This window comes from Salmo salar, chromosome ssa01 (assembly GCF_905237065.1).
Source record: "Salmo salar chromosome ssa01, Ssal_v3.1, whole genome shotgun sequence".
Classification (NCBI taxonomy): domain Eukaryota; kingdom Metazoa; phylum Chordata; class Actinopteri; order Salmoniformes; family Salmonidae; genus Salmo; species Salmo salar.
Genome location: NC_059442.1, coordinates 130,176,329 through 130,193,677, shown reverse-complemented (window position 1 = coordinate 130,193,677; position 17,349 = coordinate 130,176,329). Strand labels below are relative to the sequence as shown.

General features: G+C 43.6%; 1 protein-coding gene across 1 annotated transcript; it reads right to left on the bottom strand.

Annotated features, from left to right (window-relative positions):
- Positions 1-82: 82 nt before the first annotated feature.
- On the bottom strand, positions 83-17,169 carry LOC106562676 (phosphatidylinositol transfer protein beta isoform). Its single transcript, XM_014127660.2, has 11 exons — positions 16,989-17,169; positions 12,479-12,509; positions 7,850-7,995; positions 7,552-7,643; positions 7,398-7,405; positions 6,711-6,869; positions 5,063-5,140; positions 4,752-4,862; positions 4,499-4,621; positions 4,113-4,190; positions 83-3,341 (listed from the first exon to the last, which is right to left on the bottom strand). Exons 1-10 carry the CDS (start codon positions 17,006-17,008, stop codon positions 4,140-4,142), a joined length of 819 nt encoding a protein of 272 aa, XP_013983135.1. The 5' UTR covers positions 17,009-17,169; the 3' UTR covers positions 83-3,341; positions 4,113-4,139.
- Between the last annotated feature and the right edge of the window lie 180 nt (positions 17,170-17,349).

Here is a 17,349-nt window from a genome sequence, read left to right as displayed (position 1 = left end):
GTCTTGTATCAATGTTGTCTTACCAACAATACTGAGTAGACCAACTGTACCGAGCATTATGTCAAATCAACAGCACACAGGGTGGAGGTTTGTTTCATTTTATTAGATATTCTGTTCAATTCCATTGTCTAGACCTTGCCCCAGCTCAGCAGCTGTGAAACAAAAAATATTTTTACATTCACTACTAAATTCCCATGAATTTTACCTTGTGATCAGAAAATATTTTTTTCTTTCAAAGGAAATGAACAGATTTTGCAAGTACTTAGTCATGATGACGAGACATACAGTATGTTATGGACTGTCTAAGGCTCTATTCAATCTGTATCGCTGAAGCATTAGAGTCCGTGATAGAAATTTAAAGGTAATTTTTCAATTGAGCCGACATATGCAGTGTTTACCGTGAATGCGGTCTCTAATGCAGGGAACATTGCCTTTAAATTTCAATCCCGCTGTAATGCTGAACTTCCACGATACGGATTTAATAGAGCCCTAAGGCCAGTGTTTCTCAATCCCTTCCTGGGAGGATCCACAGAGTTGCACGTGCTTGTTCCAGCCCAGTGCTAACACACCTGATTAAACTAAATCAGTGGCTTGGTGATAAGTAGTTGAATCAGGTGTTAGTGCTGGGATAGAACAAAAATGTGCAACCCCTCCCCCCACACCCTGGTTGACGCTGGTATTTCTATAAAGACTAACCCACATCATGGGACAGTTATGGGTCACATTCGACCCAATAGACAATGATCCAACAGGAATGGCTAAAATCTACAACACAAAACATTAAAAAGAGAAACAATAAAATGGCCCAACATTTTTTTTTTTTTTAAAACAACTTCACTGTTTCACTTAACAGCGTTTCACTCCGAGGGTTCATTACCCAGGAGATCAAAATCTTAAACAATATCACAATGGGAATTAACTAATCAAAATCTTCAGTTAGTTTAAATAGAGATACTTATATATCCTTATCTGTTAATGCTGCAGCAGGTTGCTACATGGTCAGCATTGCGCCGATGGAGAACGTATTACTGTATCTGCACTAAAATATTGTCTTTGCGTACTTCAGAGAAATTCATGACCTCAGACACATTATATTACCTTGGTGAATGTACAGTCAAACTACACAATTGATGAAAGCCATGGGGGCGGAACATCAAATGACCACAGTCACAGATCTAGGGTCAGATTATTCTCCAAATCATAACTTTAGCCATTGGCAGGGGGGAAAAAAAGTGAATATTTTGAAGCAGTGTCTGAACAACACGCTGATCTGAAATCAAGAGTACGATTATATTTTACGCCTTAAATAACACCCTATTCACGATATTGTGCTGCCAAAAGTAGTGCACTATATATGGAACAGGGCGCCATTTGAGCCAGCATCCTGCTGTATATAGTTACAGTACTGGGAGACGAGACAGGTATGTCTAGAGTAGACCCGACCACCATGTATCATCGTCAATATGGACGGTCAACACTACAGTAGTAGAACTAGGCTGGTAGTCCCACAGGACAGTCACAAGGACCATATCTTTCTGTCCCTCCTAATGGCATAGCAGACCTGGGGATCATCTATCAAATACTTCAAAATAGAAACCAAAGTCTAGCTCTCGCTCATTAACACGCGACGTGACCCCAAGTAGGCAGAAAGCAAAGGGGCATGAAGGAGGTACTAGATACAGCTGGTTTAGCAGCACGAGGCAAAAAAAAACGAAATGTTTAAAACCATAACACGTTAAAAAGGGAAATGACGACAACATACATGATCAATAGACAGCAATGCAACAACAAAAACATCATACAAGAAATGTAGAAGTATGCCAAACCACTGGATCACAACCCTCATCTGTTAAGACAGATGGTTGCTGCCTGGGACAGTGGTGAGTGGAGGGAGAACAGCAGAACAGCATGACAAACAGAACTACAATTGTCCAAGAGGATATACAAAACCCTTTACAGTATACACACTCACTCACTCTTCATCATCATCATCAGTTACAGTAAAATAGAAGCTAGGTTTCCCTGGGGCAGCCCGGCCCTCTTGTTAAAAACCAGGGACCAATTCCATTTCAATGGAGTCCATTCAGGAAATGCATTGAAAGTCCAATCCAAGAAATAACATGTTTAAATTGGAATTTCTGGTTGAAGTCCTTAAAGGAACTGAGTTGAAGTAGACCCGGTCCCCAGCCCTGGTATTGAAGCCCTAGTTTACAGGAGAGGGGTGCAGCCACAGCGCAAGGCCAATTTACAACAGGCTGGATCAGGTAGCAGCGAAAAGCATAGCTGTGCCAAAACCACTCAGAAGCAGCATCCTAAACACACACACACAACTACATATGTAGCCATAGTTGTGTCCACAGAGGATCCTAACCCTCTCTTGTTTGGACACACTCTCCCTAACAGCAGACATCGGAGGCATCTGCACACACATGCACTGCCAGTCACTGTGGGTTGCAGTTGTACACGTGCACTCACGAGAGTGTGTGTGTGTGTGTGTGTGTGTGTCTGGCTTATATTGTAAGGTAGCGAAGGATAATCAAGTCATGCAGAAACATCACGTTCTACGAGAGAGCCTCAGACCTGGGCCAAATCAAAACGAACAACTGTCTCCCCAGCCACCTGTCAGACAGACAGGACAGAGACCAGGGGTTGAAGTGCTTCATCTACATCCCAAATGGCACCCTGTTCAGACCCAGCGCTCTGGCCAGAAGTAGTGCACTATATGGAATAGGGTGCCATTTGGGACGCGCCTCAAGTCTGCAGACCACTACAACTCGGATAAGGGCTTATACAGACCGTAGTCTCAGGAGGGGGAAGAAACAAGGGTGAAACCAACCAGAGCCATGGCAGAATGACAGATACAGTATGATAAAAACAGGGAACACAAATACATGAAAAATTAATTGGTCCAATACCTGTTAATACATTATCTTATTCCAATTTTTGGGGAAATTATAACATACCGAGAACTGTAAAATAACAAATAACATTCTTATCTGTTTAAAAGGCTTGGCTTTCTGTGTCTCTGGATACAAACGAAGCCCGTCTTATAATCAACTAACAATTACATTTACCTTCTGTGCAAAGAGTTTAAAAATTTTCTTTAAATGCAAAACCGCTTTTGTTTTTCTGTGTGAATAGGAGGCATGTGATTGAGGGTCAGTACAATAACATTGACCAATCAGGACAAACCCCCCCATATGAATCATGGGAGACAGGAAGTAGAGCAGAGACTTCCTCTCCTCTGTGGACATGGTAACATCATCATGGAAGGGTTTTGTTGGTCAACCTCACTGCTCGTGAGCCGCAGTCATGCCTCGAACCTGACCTGACCTACGCAGCTGGGACAAGGAGGAAGGAGAAAGAACAAGAGAGATTAAAATCATGCGAGTGTCACCACAGCACCCCCTGAAGGACAAGAGTCTGTCTGTGATGAGACGGAGGAGTGAACCACTTTTTGCATTCCATCAAATGACTATTGCCTGGTTCATATAATGTAGCTACACCTAAAAGCTTCCTACACTGCCAATGTTCACTTAATGAAATACAAAAAGAGTATTTCCCCTTTACAGCACATCAACCCATCTCCATCACAGTGAAAACTCTTATCCTCTCTGTCCACATGACAGATAATTCCCCATGTAGGCGACATGCAGAAAGATGGCAGACAGCAACAGGGTAGTATCGCAGCCCCAACACCTGGAACCACACACATAAAAACACAACACTGAACAGACCATGTTAGTTAGAAAGTGGACAAAACAAACAAAAAAACAAATGAAGGTTTGAAAGAGGAGGATAAAAGTGGTGCAGCAGAACTGCAGAGAGAGCCAGACGGAACGGAAGGCGGGCGTGATGGAAAGAGGCAGAAACAGAATGAGACAGCCATGGAGACAGAGCCAAAGCCACCATAGACAGAAGGACAGACTGAACCAGAACGTTTGATTAGACTGGCAACATGCAGCTGGCAAAAAGTGAAGAAAGAAACAGCCGATGAGCAACATAAACGAGTGTGGGGGAGAAAGAAAGATGCAATGAAGACGAGTGCAGGCGTGGGATGAGTCCACAACACCCCGATGATGTCATTTCCTGTGTCCTGCTGGGGAACTTACTCAGCCTCTGACCTACAGGGGCGGGGGCTACTCTTCTGAGGTTGCCGAGGTTCCTCGCACGGTGCCCTTCTCACGCATCTAAAGGCAGCAGAGTAGAACTGTCAGCTGGACCAATCAGTGCTCCATAGGAGGGTCAAAGGTTTGTGCCTAGTGAGGGTCACAGTCAGTCCTAGAGAGGTGATTTGTTGTTTATTGTGGTTCCTGATCCCTTAATGCCTCTGGAATCAGGTGTTAGTTACCTCTTCATCGCCATCATCATCATAAACATCAAAATAAGTCTCCCCGTCTATGCACCACAAAAAAAATGAGCACTTTCTCAAACTCTAAGGCATAAGTCTAAAACCTACGAAACAATGGCAGACATCAACAGTGCGTTTGTGTCTTACCTCTTCCAGCTCCTTCTTGGTCTCCTCTTCCATTCGTCGGATGTCCGCCATGGTCAGCTCCACCCAGTTGTCGATCCAACAGAACAACTGGCGATGGAAGTTAGTGAAAATACGCTTCTCTTGCTAAAAGAAGGAGAGAGGTGGAGGTAGGAGAGATGAGTGATGACAATATTAGGTATCAGACTTTTCTCATTAGAAGCCCTAAAAGCAATGTGAAAAGGCTAAGAGAGAGAGAGAGATAAAAGCATTGTACCTTCTGGATGAAGTTCTCTACTTTGGTCTGCAGGCCCCACCACTTGAACTTGACAGTGACCAGTTTGTAGGCACACATCTTAGGACAGTCTGTCTTGTTCATCAGATCGTTCTAATCAGAGGAGAAACACAGGAAGGGTGACGAGGAAAACATTTGAAATGACATTTTCTACAATGTTGATTTTGGGCCAGTAGCGTCCAGCAACGCAAACAAGAGAAGCGTGGCACGTTGATTTAACCCTCTTCTAACGAGGTCAAACGTCAACATGACCAACTAACACAGACAAGGCAGGAGGGAGTCGAGTCCTGTACCTTCCATTCAGGTGAGAGAGGTCCTCTGCCTGTCTTTGTCGATTTGAAGAGAGCAGGGTCCTCCTCTGGTTTATAGTCCTGTAGGAGAAGAACGTACATTACACAACATGCATACTGAAAACATATACAGTACACCCCATTATAATCCTGCAGGAGTGAACACGCACACAGGGAAACTATTGAAAAGGGAGTACTAATGTACATGAAGATAATAGTGTCTAGAATGAAGCCTCTACCAGACTTCTTGTGGTTCACATACTACTGTGTAAAAGGAGATGTGTGGATGGTACGATGATCTGAGGAACTGGGAGATGAACGCAATTCCCTTATGATGAAGGAATGCCACAAACGACCACAGGCTCTCCCCTACTCCCCACTTTAATGTTTTTTTTATTAAAAATAAAAATCAGTCAGACCGTGTGTGTGTGTGTGTGTGTGTGTGTGTGTGTGTGTGTGTGTGTGTGTATGCCTGCAGCAGATGGACCCTCGGATTAAGCCGTGGCCCTGCCACTGATCCACTTATGTCATTAGGAGTACAGGAGCCACTACTGTATCACAAGCTCTCTCTCTGTCCTGAGTGTTCAGTCAGTACTGTACAGGAGAGACTGACACGACAGACATGGTAGGCCCACCACAGACAAGAGAAGCTCACTCTAATACCCTCTCTCAACTACAGCGCTCGGGGGTCCTGCCCTGTGGCTTTTGGGTGGGAGGAAGGCTGATTACGCAGACTTTTGGCGACAACAAGTCACGTTAGCAGTGGGTCAGTACGGTGAAGTGTAGATGAGAGTTTCTACACGGTGTCTTGCGCAGGCACATTTTCTGGCCGACAGGAAGAGACTGCCAGGCTAACAGCAGATACAGGCTAGGGATGACACTAGACTGGTAGTAATCTCTTGTGGACAGATGCACGTTACATAAAAATGGTAGTAACATCTGTCGACAGACTGTGTGACGCGACGACTAAAAAGGACCGGTACGCTGATTTCCAGTTAAGAACAAATTCGTATTTACAATGACGGCCTACTCTGGACGACGCTGGGCCAATTGTGCGCTGCATTATGGGACTCCCAATCACGGCCGGATGTGATACAGCCTGGACTCGAACCAGGGACTGTAGTGACGCCTCTTGCACTGCCTTAGACCGCTGCGTCACTCGGGATCCTGAAAGTTGCCTTAGACTTGCCAGAAAGATTCCGTTTAGAGGGGTGAGAATTCGGTAGCGTTGTTAGTGTATTTTCGAACACGTCTCCCCCAGATCTTAAACGAGCATGATGCAATTAAGCAAGATTTTAGTTCTGGGTGTTCAAGATTAGACTGGCACACAGGCAGTCAACATGCAGTGGCACAACTCGTCCACATGGGGGAGACAAAAACATTGATGACGTAACCGTCAGTGCCTGGGACAGGGATGCTGTACTGGGACAGATTATTTTACCACCTGGGAAGAGAGCCATCTTCATGTCACTGATCTAAAACGGCTGATGAGCGGTTCAAAACTCACGGCTTGAACCAATACAGTCATGTCAGGTCTGACGAGCAATATAGGACGAATCTATTTATTCAAATATTGTTCCAAGTATTCATAAATATTGGTCACATATACGTGTTTATCAGATGTGTGAGGTGTGAGTGTGTGTCCACTCACCCCATGGGCCACCGCATCTTTGTCTGCGATATCGATGGGGACTACCTCCACTGTCTTCCACGTAGGACCATCCAAGTCATGCACGTTTTCCAGCGTTCCCATGTCAGGTTTGTGCCACGTCTCAATCTTTATCAGGAAGTCATCTTTCATATACTCGTTCTGGAAGGAGTGAAGAAGAGAGAAAGGAGAAGTGAGCAAAGAAAGGACAGAAAAATCTAAAAATCGGTCCATGTTTTAATCAAGTCTCCTAACTGAATTCTAGATGATGTGGGTCGGGGCGGCAGCCATATTGGGTGTCCCATTCCAAATGTTTGATTAACTACTACACTTCCTCTGTACAGTAGCCTTAAAACTTTAGCCAATGGCAAGCTAGAGAATGCCTTAAATAGAGAACTAATGGGAATCTCTGAGAAAGCCTTGAATGGAGGACTGAGGCCTATTTAAACCCAACAGCTAAGCTAATTAACTGACCTGGCTGAAACGACACGTCTGGTTAGCCAACTTCTGCACTCTGCCCAACTAAACAGTGGCGTGCTAGCATTATCAGCGTAGCTAGCTACACACCACCACGCTATGGAAGTCACACTAACGGGAACGAGTGTCTCAACAACACTACCCCACACAGACAATGGCAAAAGTCTGGGGAACATGGTGTGTGTGTGTGTGTGTGGTCAGTTCACTACTCACCGTTATAACTGCAGCAGATGGATAAAACAAGCAATAGAAGAAAGAAGGAAACATTGGTTTACTTTCAATAAAACTATTAAAATGTGACAATGTTGGCCAGTCCCAATCAGAATTGGGCTCAATTGAGTGTTTAAACAAGAGTTCTGGGACTCACCGGTGCGACAGAATGGGTATGCGTTCCAGGCTTTTTCATGGAAGACTAATGCTCCTTCTGGTGCAATATACCTCAACCAGGCTGGGACTTTACTGCCAAGAGAGACAGGAGTCAATCATATGGCTGCGTAGACACATGTAGTCCAATTCAAATATATTTTCCACTAATTGGTCTTTTGAGATCAGAATTGGGCTGCGTGTGTAAATGAAACCTTAGTGTGGGTGCATATTTTCCTCCTCCACCACTGTACGCGTGTAGCTCTTATGTGGTAGATTTGGTGTGTGTGTGGTGTGTGTACCTCTTTAGATGGTAGACTTTGTGCGTGTACTGTCCCTTCTCTCCCTCATCCTCGTAGGGTTCATTTATCAGCACCTCGATGCCCTCTCCTCCCCCCGTCTCATTCTTACTGGCCTCCGCTACAGTGAACAGCTGACCGACTTGGTACTACAACCCAGAGAGAAGAACAACACAGAAATGTGTCACATACACACAGGACATCAGTGTCACTTACACACATCAATTGGGCCAATCACTGACAGAGTCACTGTTAGTGGTTGAAAGGGATGTTGTGTTTATATGGTTTATGACCATCCACGTTAAGTCTTAGTGGTTTAGGATGTGGGAAGCTAATGACATGTCACACACATGAACTCTATACATATCAGAAAGGGAGTTGTGACTAGGAGCCGGAGAACACAAAGCTCTGCATTGTGTGTGTGTAGAAAGAGGTTGTGGGTGTGTGTCGTTGCGTCGACAGTACCACAGAAAGCGGGCCAATTCAGTCACCGGCCCAATTCTCCAACCCTGTCCTATTGTTCTCTAACAAGGGACCTATTGTCCCCCTGCATCGGCCCGAACACACACACAGTTCCACTTTAGGGACAAGAGAGGATGAAAGGAGATTCTCAGAAAAACTGGTACAGTGGGCCTTAAGTTGGCTGCAATGTATTTGGCTTGTTTTGAATTGATTCCAAGGGAGAGATAGGGAGGAAGGAAGATGGGAGCGGAGCTTTCTGCAGCACCTCCTCACGTCAGACCTGCTGTTCTAGAGGATGGGTCAGTCACTGCTATCGTTTCTCTATTATCAGCTACAGTTTGTCCTGAGAGGCTTTACACCTAGGTGTGAAATCTAATGCCCCCTTGATACCCTGGGCACATCTGGAAGCGATGGGGAAGCCAGGCAAACAGCTAGACTAAGGGCTTTTTATACCAACATCTACGACTCTGCCCAGGGATCAATAAAGCCCAACTACTCCATATCATGAATATACACTTAGTGTACAAAACATTAAGAACACCTTCCTAATATTGAGTTGCACCCCCTTTTGCCCTCAGAACAGCCTCAATTCTTCAGGGGGATGGGACTCTATAAGGTGTCGAAAGCGTTCCACAGAGATGCTGGCCCGTGTTGACTCCAATGCTTCCCACAGTTGGGTCAAGTTGGTTGGATGTCCTTTGGGTGGAGAACCATTCTTGATACATACAGGAAACTGTTGATCATGAAAAACCCAGCAAGCCGTGCAGTTACTGACACAAACCGGTGCGCCTGCCACGTACTACCCATACCCTGTTCAAAGGCACTGAAATATTTGTGTCTTGCCCATTCACCCTCAATGGCACATGTACACAATCCATGTCTCAATTGTCTCAGGGCTTAAAAATCCTCCCCTTCATCTACACTGATTGAAGTGGATTTAAAAAGGTGACATCAATAAGGGATCATATATGTCACCTGGATTCACCTGGTCAGTCTGTCTTGGAAAGAGCAGTCATTCCTAACGTGTTGTACACTCAGTGTACAGTAGTTGAAACTACAACCACTCATAACAAGCCTTCAGAGCTGCAGCCTGCTCGGAAGTTAATCTTTATATGGAAGGGAGGTGATTGACCTCAGTCCGTAGAACCTGACTAGGGGGGGGGAATGGCCTTCCCTGTCAGGATATATGACCCCTCCAGGGTGGTGACTTTACAGCTGTCACACTGTGTACCTGCACTAAAAATCTTTATGTGCTGCTATTACATCACATGCTTCAGGAGAACATCATGTGTCTCAATGCTAGAGTTTTAATGCTGTGACAAAACAAACTGCAGTGGAAAGAAAGGCATGTCACAGACATTCACCGATATAAGCTGCTGCTACTAGGGATGTGACAAACGGACTTTCCTCCCCCCCGTATTCTGTTAAAACGCTAAGGAGAAGAAAAGAAAAAATGTCCATAAAATTCCACTTGAATTCAGAAAATGGTTATATTGTGTATGACCGCTAGGGGGGGCAATGACGTTCCATCTACCGCAGTCATTGGCTGAATCTTACGCCGAAACACTTAAACCGAACACATGCACAAGCCAGGTCGACCCTAAGCGACCTGTCTCGCGCATGACTCACTCGCTACGAAACACGGTCACTGCGGCAGACACAGACGCATAGTGACAAAGTTGTAAACAAATCAACATCTCTACTCCTGTATATCGGTCGCCAGTGCTTTCATCAGCTGATTTAGCTTGTTGTAGCCTACAGGTAACTGCCAACATAAAGAGGAAACACTTGTGTAGATGAGGGATACACATTATATTGAAAGCAGGTGCTTCCACACAGGTGTGGTTCTTCAGTTAATTAAGCAATAAAACATCCCATCATGCTTAGGGCCATATATAAAAATATCAGTCACAATGGCCAAAGTTCTTCATCATTACACTATTGTTCTACATTAAAATCAACCTCGTCACCCTCATTCAGTTAGGCCTAATTTAAAATTCAATTGTGAAGTAAGGTGCACCATTATCAGTGTGCCCTTTCATCCATTAAGCCTAGGTCGTTCATTCAGTGAGGAACGAGACATTAGCAGCTAGCTGGGTACCAACGTCCTACAGCGTGTTTGTCTTGGCCTGTTAAGGTAGGAATAGGTGTGTAATAAAATAAAACTCTACATACGTATTTTTACAAAATCAAACGCTCGTATCCGTTGGCCTATGGCGGTTCTAGTGTTAAAAGGTATGTGTGTGTTTTCAGGCCGATGCAGGGGGACAATATGTCCCTTGTTAGAGAACAGGGTTGCAGAATTGGGCCGGTATTGGTCCTCTCAGACACAAATCAACACTCTTTCTGCATACACACAGTTACCAGTTCTCAACCCAATTGAACACTTATGGGAGATTCTTGAGCGGCACCTGAGACAGCAATTACCAACAACAACAAAACACCAAAATATGGAATTTCTCGTGGAAGAAGGGTGTCACATCCCTCCAATGGAGTTCCAGACACTTGTAGAATATATGCCAAGGCACATTGAAGCTGTTCTGGTAGCTCGTGGTTTCCCAACGCCCTATTAAGACACTAGGTTGGTGTTTCCTTTATTTTGGCAGTTACCTGTAGGGTCACTAACGAACACAGGGATGGAATTTGAGCTAGCTAAATAAGTTGGGCACTGCACTGGTAAACAGTGTGCAGAATGGCACTTATTTATGATAGTTTGACAGCTTGCTGATGAAGTTGTAGACGTGTTCAGAGCAGTCGGTCCGTACTTCAGCATGTTTCCAAAGCACCAAACAGCTACGTTGTAACGTTGGGTCAGCTTAAAGCATAGCGCAGCAGCAGACTCGCAGAGCAGGCTGTTCGTGGCCGTCGCTTGCCTTTCTCTGCCATTTTTCCAACTTAACGACGATGTGGGGAGAGCTTTATATACGTGTGGCAAAAATGCGAAAGATGCATATCTCCTACTAACGTTACAGCATTGTAGCGTTAGGTGTGTAATGTTTTGTTATGCCTTTATGAAGATCGGGAGTTATTAGTGGTAGTTTTGTGATAACAGCACTGTGATAAAAATTGTGAAAGATTTTTTTTCTCCTTTCTGTCAGTGATTTGTTCTTAACGTTAACGTCCCAATTTCGTTTAAACGTTTACACCCTAGTTGGTATTATTATTAATCCTGCTGCTCAGTCACTTTTACCCCTGCCCAGGGCCGGCTCCAGGCAAAAGCCGCCGCCCCCTAAAATTGTAAAAGTTTCAAGAACTGAGACTGGGTCTCTACTTATTGTTGAGCGTTAGAATACTAGAATAGACTAGACAAGGTGCAAGTTCGAAATTTGGATGTGCATCAGCAATTTTTTATCTTGTTTTGCGAGTCACTGACAGTCACTCAATTAGCCATGTCATCTAACAATTTGATTGTTTAATTAGTTCAGCCAGCTATCACGGCAGAATACCGAATGATCACGCAGGGCACGTGCCCAGGGGCCCTGACCTCCAGAGTACCCCCATTGATTTTGTTAGTCACTTTCACTCAGATATCATTAACATAGGCAAAATGTGTAGAATTGCAGAAAATTAGGTGTAAAAGTTTGTTAAATCTCTGCCGCATGGCAAAATGTTTTGAATTGTAAGAAATTCACTTTAAATTTGTACATTTCTCTTCGGCGTCAAGGGTAGGCACTAATGTTTTGCTCGCTTAAGGCCCCCAAAAGGCTAAAGCCGGCCCTGCCCCTATGTGCATATCTACCCCTACTACCACTGTATCCCTGCGCATTGATATGATACTGACCTTGTATAAAAAAATAATCATCGGATGAGAAGTAAAACAAGAGAACGTACATCTGACCTAGTATAAACTCTGTGCTCTTTAAGATCCTATTCTGGGTTTTGACCTTTAATATTAAACACTGCATTGTTGAGGAAGAGCTTGTAAGTCAGCATTTCACCGTACTGTTTCACACCTGATGCATCCTGTGCATGCAACAGATAAACCTATTGTCACAAACAAATCAAAGTTAAATCAAGGCATTATCAATGCCAACACCAATTATGACCTGCCTTCATACATGTAGACTTGCATGCATGAAAGCAGGAAACTAGCACACGTAGACTTGCATGAAAGCAGGAAACTAGCATAAGAAATTGCGTTTGTGTGGGCTATGACATGGTGGTACTCACCTCTTGCACAGAGATCGGTAGGATCACACGGCTGTAAGAGAGAAAGAAATAAAGATAAACATAAGAAAACAAAGACTTTCTACCAGTGTTTTGATTTATTAGGACGCCCATTAGCCGACGACAGCTAGTCTTACTGAGGTCCGAGACATCACTGACAAAATACTGTACATACATTTAAAACATGAACATGTAGTGTGCGTGTTACACAAAGAGACAAAAATGGGCCTTTGCAGTAAACCAAACCATATCCATGCCTCAGCCTGTCTTGGCAGAGTTCAACCAGAGCCAGGAGTGAACTCCAGTAACCCCACACACCGAGACTTGTCGGTTCTTCATCATTCAGACCACTGAGCTGAACATTTTCTAATAGGAAAGAACTAAAAAAAAATTTAACTGACGGTTTTCCACACAGCTGATTTGTACATTTCATTTGGGTACTCATTCAGCTTGTTCTGGGATGAAGAGATGTGTCTGCCCTACACAGTACTTTCCAGTGAATGTCCACCAGAGCTGTTGCCAGAGAATTTAACGTTCATTTCTCTACCAAATGTTGCCTCCAATGTCGTTTTAGAGAATTTGGCAGTACGTCCAACCGGCCTCACAACCGTAGACCACGTGTATGGCGTTGTGTGGGCGAGCAGTTTGCTGATGTCAATGTTGTGAACAGAGTGCCCCATGGTGGCAGTGGGGTTATGGCACGGCCAGGCATAAGCTACAGACAACGAACACAATTCAATTTTATTGATGGCAATTTGAATGCACAGAGATACCGTGATGAGATCCTGAGGCCCCTTTCGTGCCATCACCGCCATCACCTCATGTTTCAGCATTATAATGCACGGCCCCATCTCGCAAGGATCTGTACACAATTCCTGGAAGCTGAAAATGTCCCAGTTCTGGCCTGCATACTCACCAGACATGTCACCCACTGAGCAAGTTTGTGATGCTCTGGATCGACGTGTACGAAAAGTGTTCCAATTCCCACCAATATCCAGCAACTTTACACAGCCATTGAAGAGGAGTGGGACAACATTCCACAATCAACAGCCTGATCAATTCTATGAGAAGGAGATGTGTCGCGCTGCATGAGGCAAATGGTGGTCACACCAGATACTGATTGGTTTTCTGATCCACACCCCTACCTTTTCTTAAAGGCATCTTTGACCAAGAGATGCATATCTGTATTCACAGTCATGTGAAATCCATAGGTTAGGATCTAATGAATTTATTTCAATTGACAGATTTCCTTATATGAACTGTAACTCAGTCAAATCTTTGAAATTGTTGCGTTTATATTTTTGTTCAGTATACGAAGGAGTGATTTCTCACGAAACCTAGACCAATAAAGACCAGGATTTGGGGGATTTTAACAGAATGTAATCTATAGAATAGTCTTTGGAGAAAGGATTGTTGACATAATGTATATTTGACATATTAAATGACATTTTGGCCTTACTCAGGCCTCCTTTAAGACCCCATAACGTCTCATCTGTAGATGCTACAAAGCTAAAATTGGTGTCATGAAGCTTTACGGCTTTCTCTGTAATATGAGTAGTATTTTGATTTCAATAAATCAAAATACATTAATTTATGAATATTGGAAAGTATAAACACGAATATAGAAAACAATTTGGCAAATTTTTTTCAACAGTCAAATGTCAACTTGAATGGGAATGTCTATTATCTATTTAAATAAAGATTCCTATGGTAGATTGACAGTTTAATTTAAAACAATGGATATTCTCAACCACTCAAGTCAACATTCTCTGACGTGTGGACCTTCAACCATCTTTGTAGTACCATTTGAAAGTTGAAATTTCAATTGTATTCACATTTTAGTTAAATTTATCAGCCAAAACATGACACCCACCCTGTATTCAAGAGCATGCTGTGTCTCAACTGATGGTGGGCACAACGGACCTCTGAAGATGTAGCTTAGACCCTATTTTACATCATACACTGAGTGTACAAAACATTAGGAACACCTGCTCTTTCCATGACAAGGTGAAAGCAATGATCTCTTATTTCACTTGTTAAATCCACTTTAAAAATCAGTGCAGATGAAGGGGAGGAGACAGGTTAAAGAAGGATTTTGAAGCCTTGAGACAATGTTGTGTCTGTTACCTAAAAAATGCAATAATAAAAAGGGACATGGATTGTGTGTGTGTGTGCGCGCCTTCCAGAGGGTGAATGGGCAAGACCAAATTATTTAAGTGCCTTTGAAAGGGGTATGGAAATAAAGGTGGCAGGCGCACTGTTTGTGTCAAGAACTGCAATGCTGCTGGGGTTTTCCATGCTCAACAGTTTCCCGTATGTATCAAGAATGGTCCACCAAAGGACATAAAGCCAACTTGACACAACTTTGGGAAGCATTAGTCTCAACATGGGCCAGCATGCCTGTGGAACGCTTTCGACACCTTGTAGAGCCCATGCCCCGACAAACAGGAGGCTGTTCTGAGGGCAAAAGGGGGTGCAACTCAATATTAGGAAGGTGTTTTAAATGTTTTGTACACTAAGGGTATATGAACATATAAATGTTATATATAAAATAGTTTGACAACTCTGTAAGCTTTCAAATGATATCGAACTCAACCGTTTATCATTTTCAGTGACAAAGACATGGATGTCTCATGGTAGGGTGGGCTATGCAAAATGGGCCAACTTTGAGCAGCTTCATCTCCTGAATGTTTTGGCATTCATGTCCAAAATTCACTTTCTGACCACTTCTACCATAGGCAAACACGTATGGAAGGTTTAGTTCAAATCAAAAGGGGTGCAGTCAGAAAGTGATTGAAATCATATGAAAATAAGTCAAATCACTATCATTTAATCTTTCCAAAACAAAACAGAATCCAAGGACTGGCTGCAAAAATCACAATTATGTTCTCAGGTTCAGAAGGTTATTTGAAGTTAGCCGATTCAGCACATTTGCACTCTCCAGGATAAGAGGAGACATGTTTCCTTTACTCTGATAGTGTGCTGTACACAAAACCTGCTGTGTCCACTGCATGGTCTGCAAATACAACATACGGGTTCTACATATTAGAGCAATTACAAGCCCTAGCTATGGTAACTGACTTCCCACAGACATCATAAAACATGATTACAGGAAAGCACAGAGCTGTCCCTGGGAAGACCTTTGGAAAAGGCAAACAGATTTATTGATCTTTCAGTCATGTCCCAAGTAGTGTCACTCCTGGATCACCTGAGGAATATCTGGTGAGCTGACTGTTCAGTCACCACCCATAGACATTATAGGGAATAGGCATCACTTTAGTTTTCTTGAAAACTGATAGGGGATATGTCTTGACACCCTGAGCAAAACTACAACACACACACACACACACACACACACTGAGCCTGTTGAGGAATTAATCCATTTAAATCTAGACAGCCCTAAACCAAATCTGGATGAAACACTAGGACAGTCACAGCACACTTGGCCAGCATGTCAGGAATGACTTGTCCAACTAGAGATGCACATTTTACATTTTTTAAAACAGCATTGAGCAATACTGGCAGTGCATTACTTCGCTTGCTTGGTGGTGATGTGACTCACACTATATCAAGCAAGCAAGACAACGGAGGAGGATCATTTATTGGCATTTGAATGATTATAATGGCTTGATGATGCAGCCAAACACATAAGTGTGAGTGAACTGAAGGCTGGTAGCTAGCTATATTTGGTTGCCATGAAAACCGCTGCAGCTGAAGAGACAAGCAAACATTTAGCGCTTCACAAAATCGTCAGGCAAACCCGAGCGTGCACCCTGCAAGTAAAGTCAGACTGAGGTAAAATCCTCTACACTGTCGGCCGGTTGCATGTTACGCCAGGAAAGAGTAGACGGATAGACTGAACACAACACCACAGATACTGTCTTTGACAACAAGGTCTAAAAATAACGGGCTAGGTAGTTGCTGGCTAGGTAATTGTAATTAGCTTAAGTGTCATTTAGCCACCCAAGCTGATAGTTAGCTCGCCTGCTAGTTAGTGAACGATTTACTTGGAAAAGTGAACTAACGTTAGATAGCAAACTAACTAGCATAGTAGTGTGTGCCGACTCGCACATTAACTGTCATTTGAGTTGTGTGGTATTTTGCATTTGGTAGAAACATGTCACTGACAGAGTCTGAGTATCTCGTCTTGTTTAACAGAGCCCCCTGAGATGGAACCTTGATAATCTGTCAGTCACTCGCGAGACTTAAGCTTATGGCACCATGTTGGGTAGTTAACTAGCTAACCTATATGCTAACTTTACAGGTGTAGACACATAGCTACCCCGTTAGTTACTTCGTTTCCTCCACTCAGATTCATTCAAAGGTAACGTTAGCTAGCTATCGCTGTTGTCTAGGCCTAAACACCGGTATCATGAAGACACATCCTGATCCACCCAAAAACGCTCACAATATCCTCTCAACTGCCACAAATACACGAACACTTATTTCAAAATTACAGCCACATTGACTCAAGAAACTGCCGAACATAAATTATATGTTAAATACAACTCACTATTCCTTGATAAGCACCATCTTCTCCTCCCGGGCTGCGGCTGCGCAAGGTCCTCTACGTCACCAGAAATGATCAACAACAAATGGTTTCCGCCCACGGGAGTCGGCGATTGGTCAGAACCCGCATACCTTGTAAACCGGGATGGACAACAGTCAGCGCTATCTCGATTCCTTGCTACTTCCTACCCCGAACTCGGTCCTCGGGATACCAAGGATTGCATGTTTAGTTTTTCCCCCCCAACAACTACACAGCTGATTCAAATAATCAAGCTTTGATAATTTGAAGCATCTGTATATTGTTAGGGCAAAAAAACTAAATGTGCACCGAGTTTGGAAAACGCTGCCCTAACCTTATTAACCCT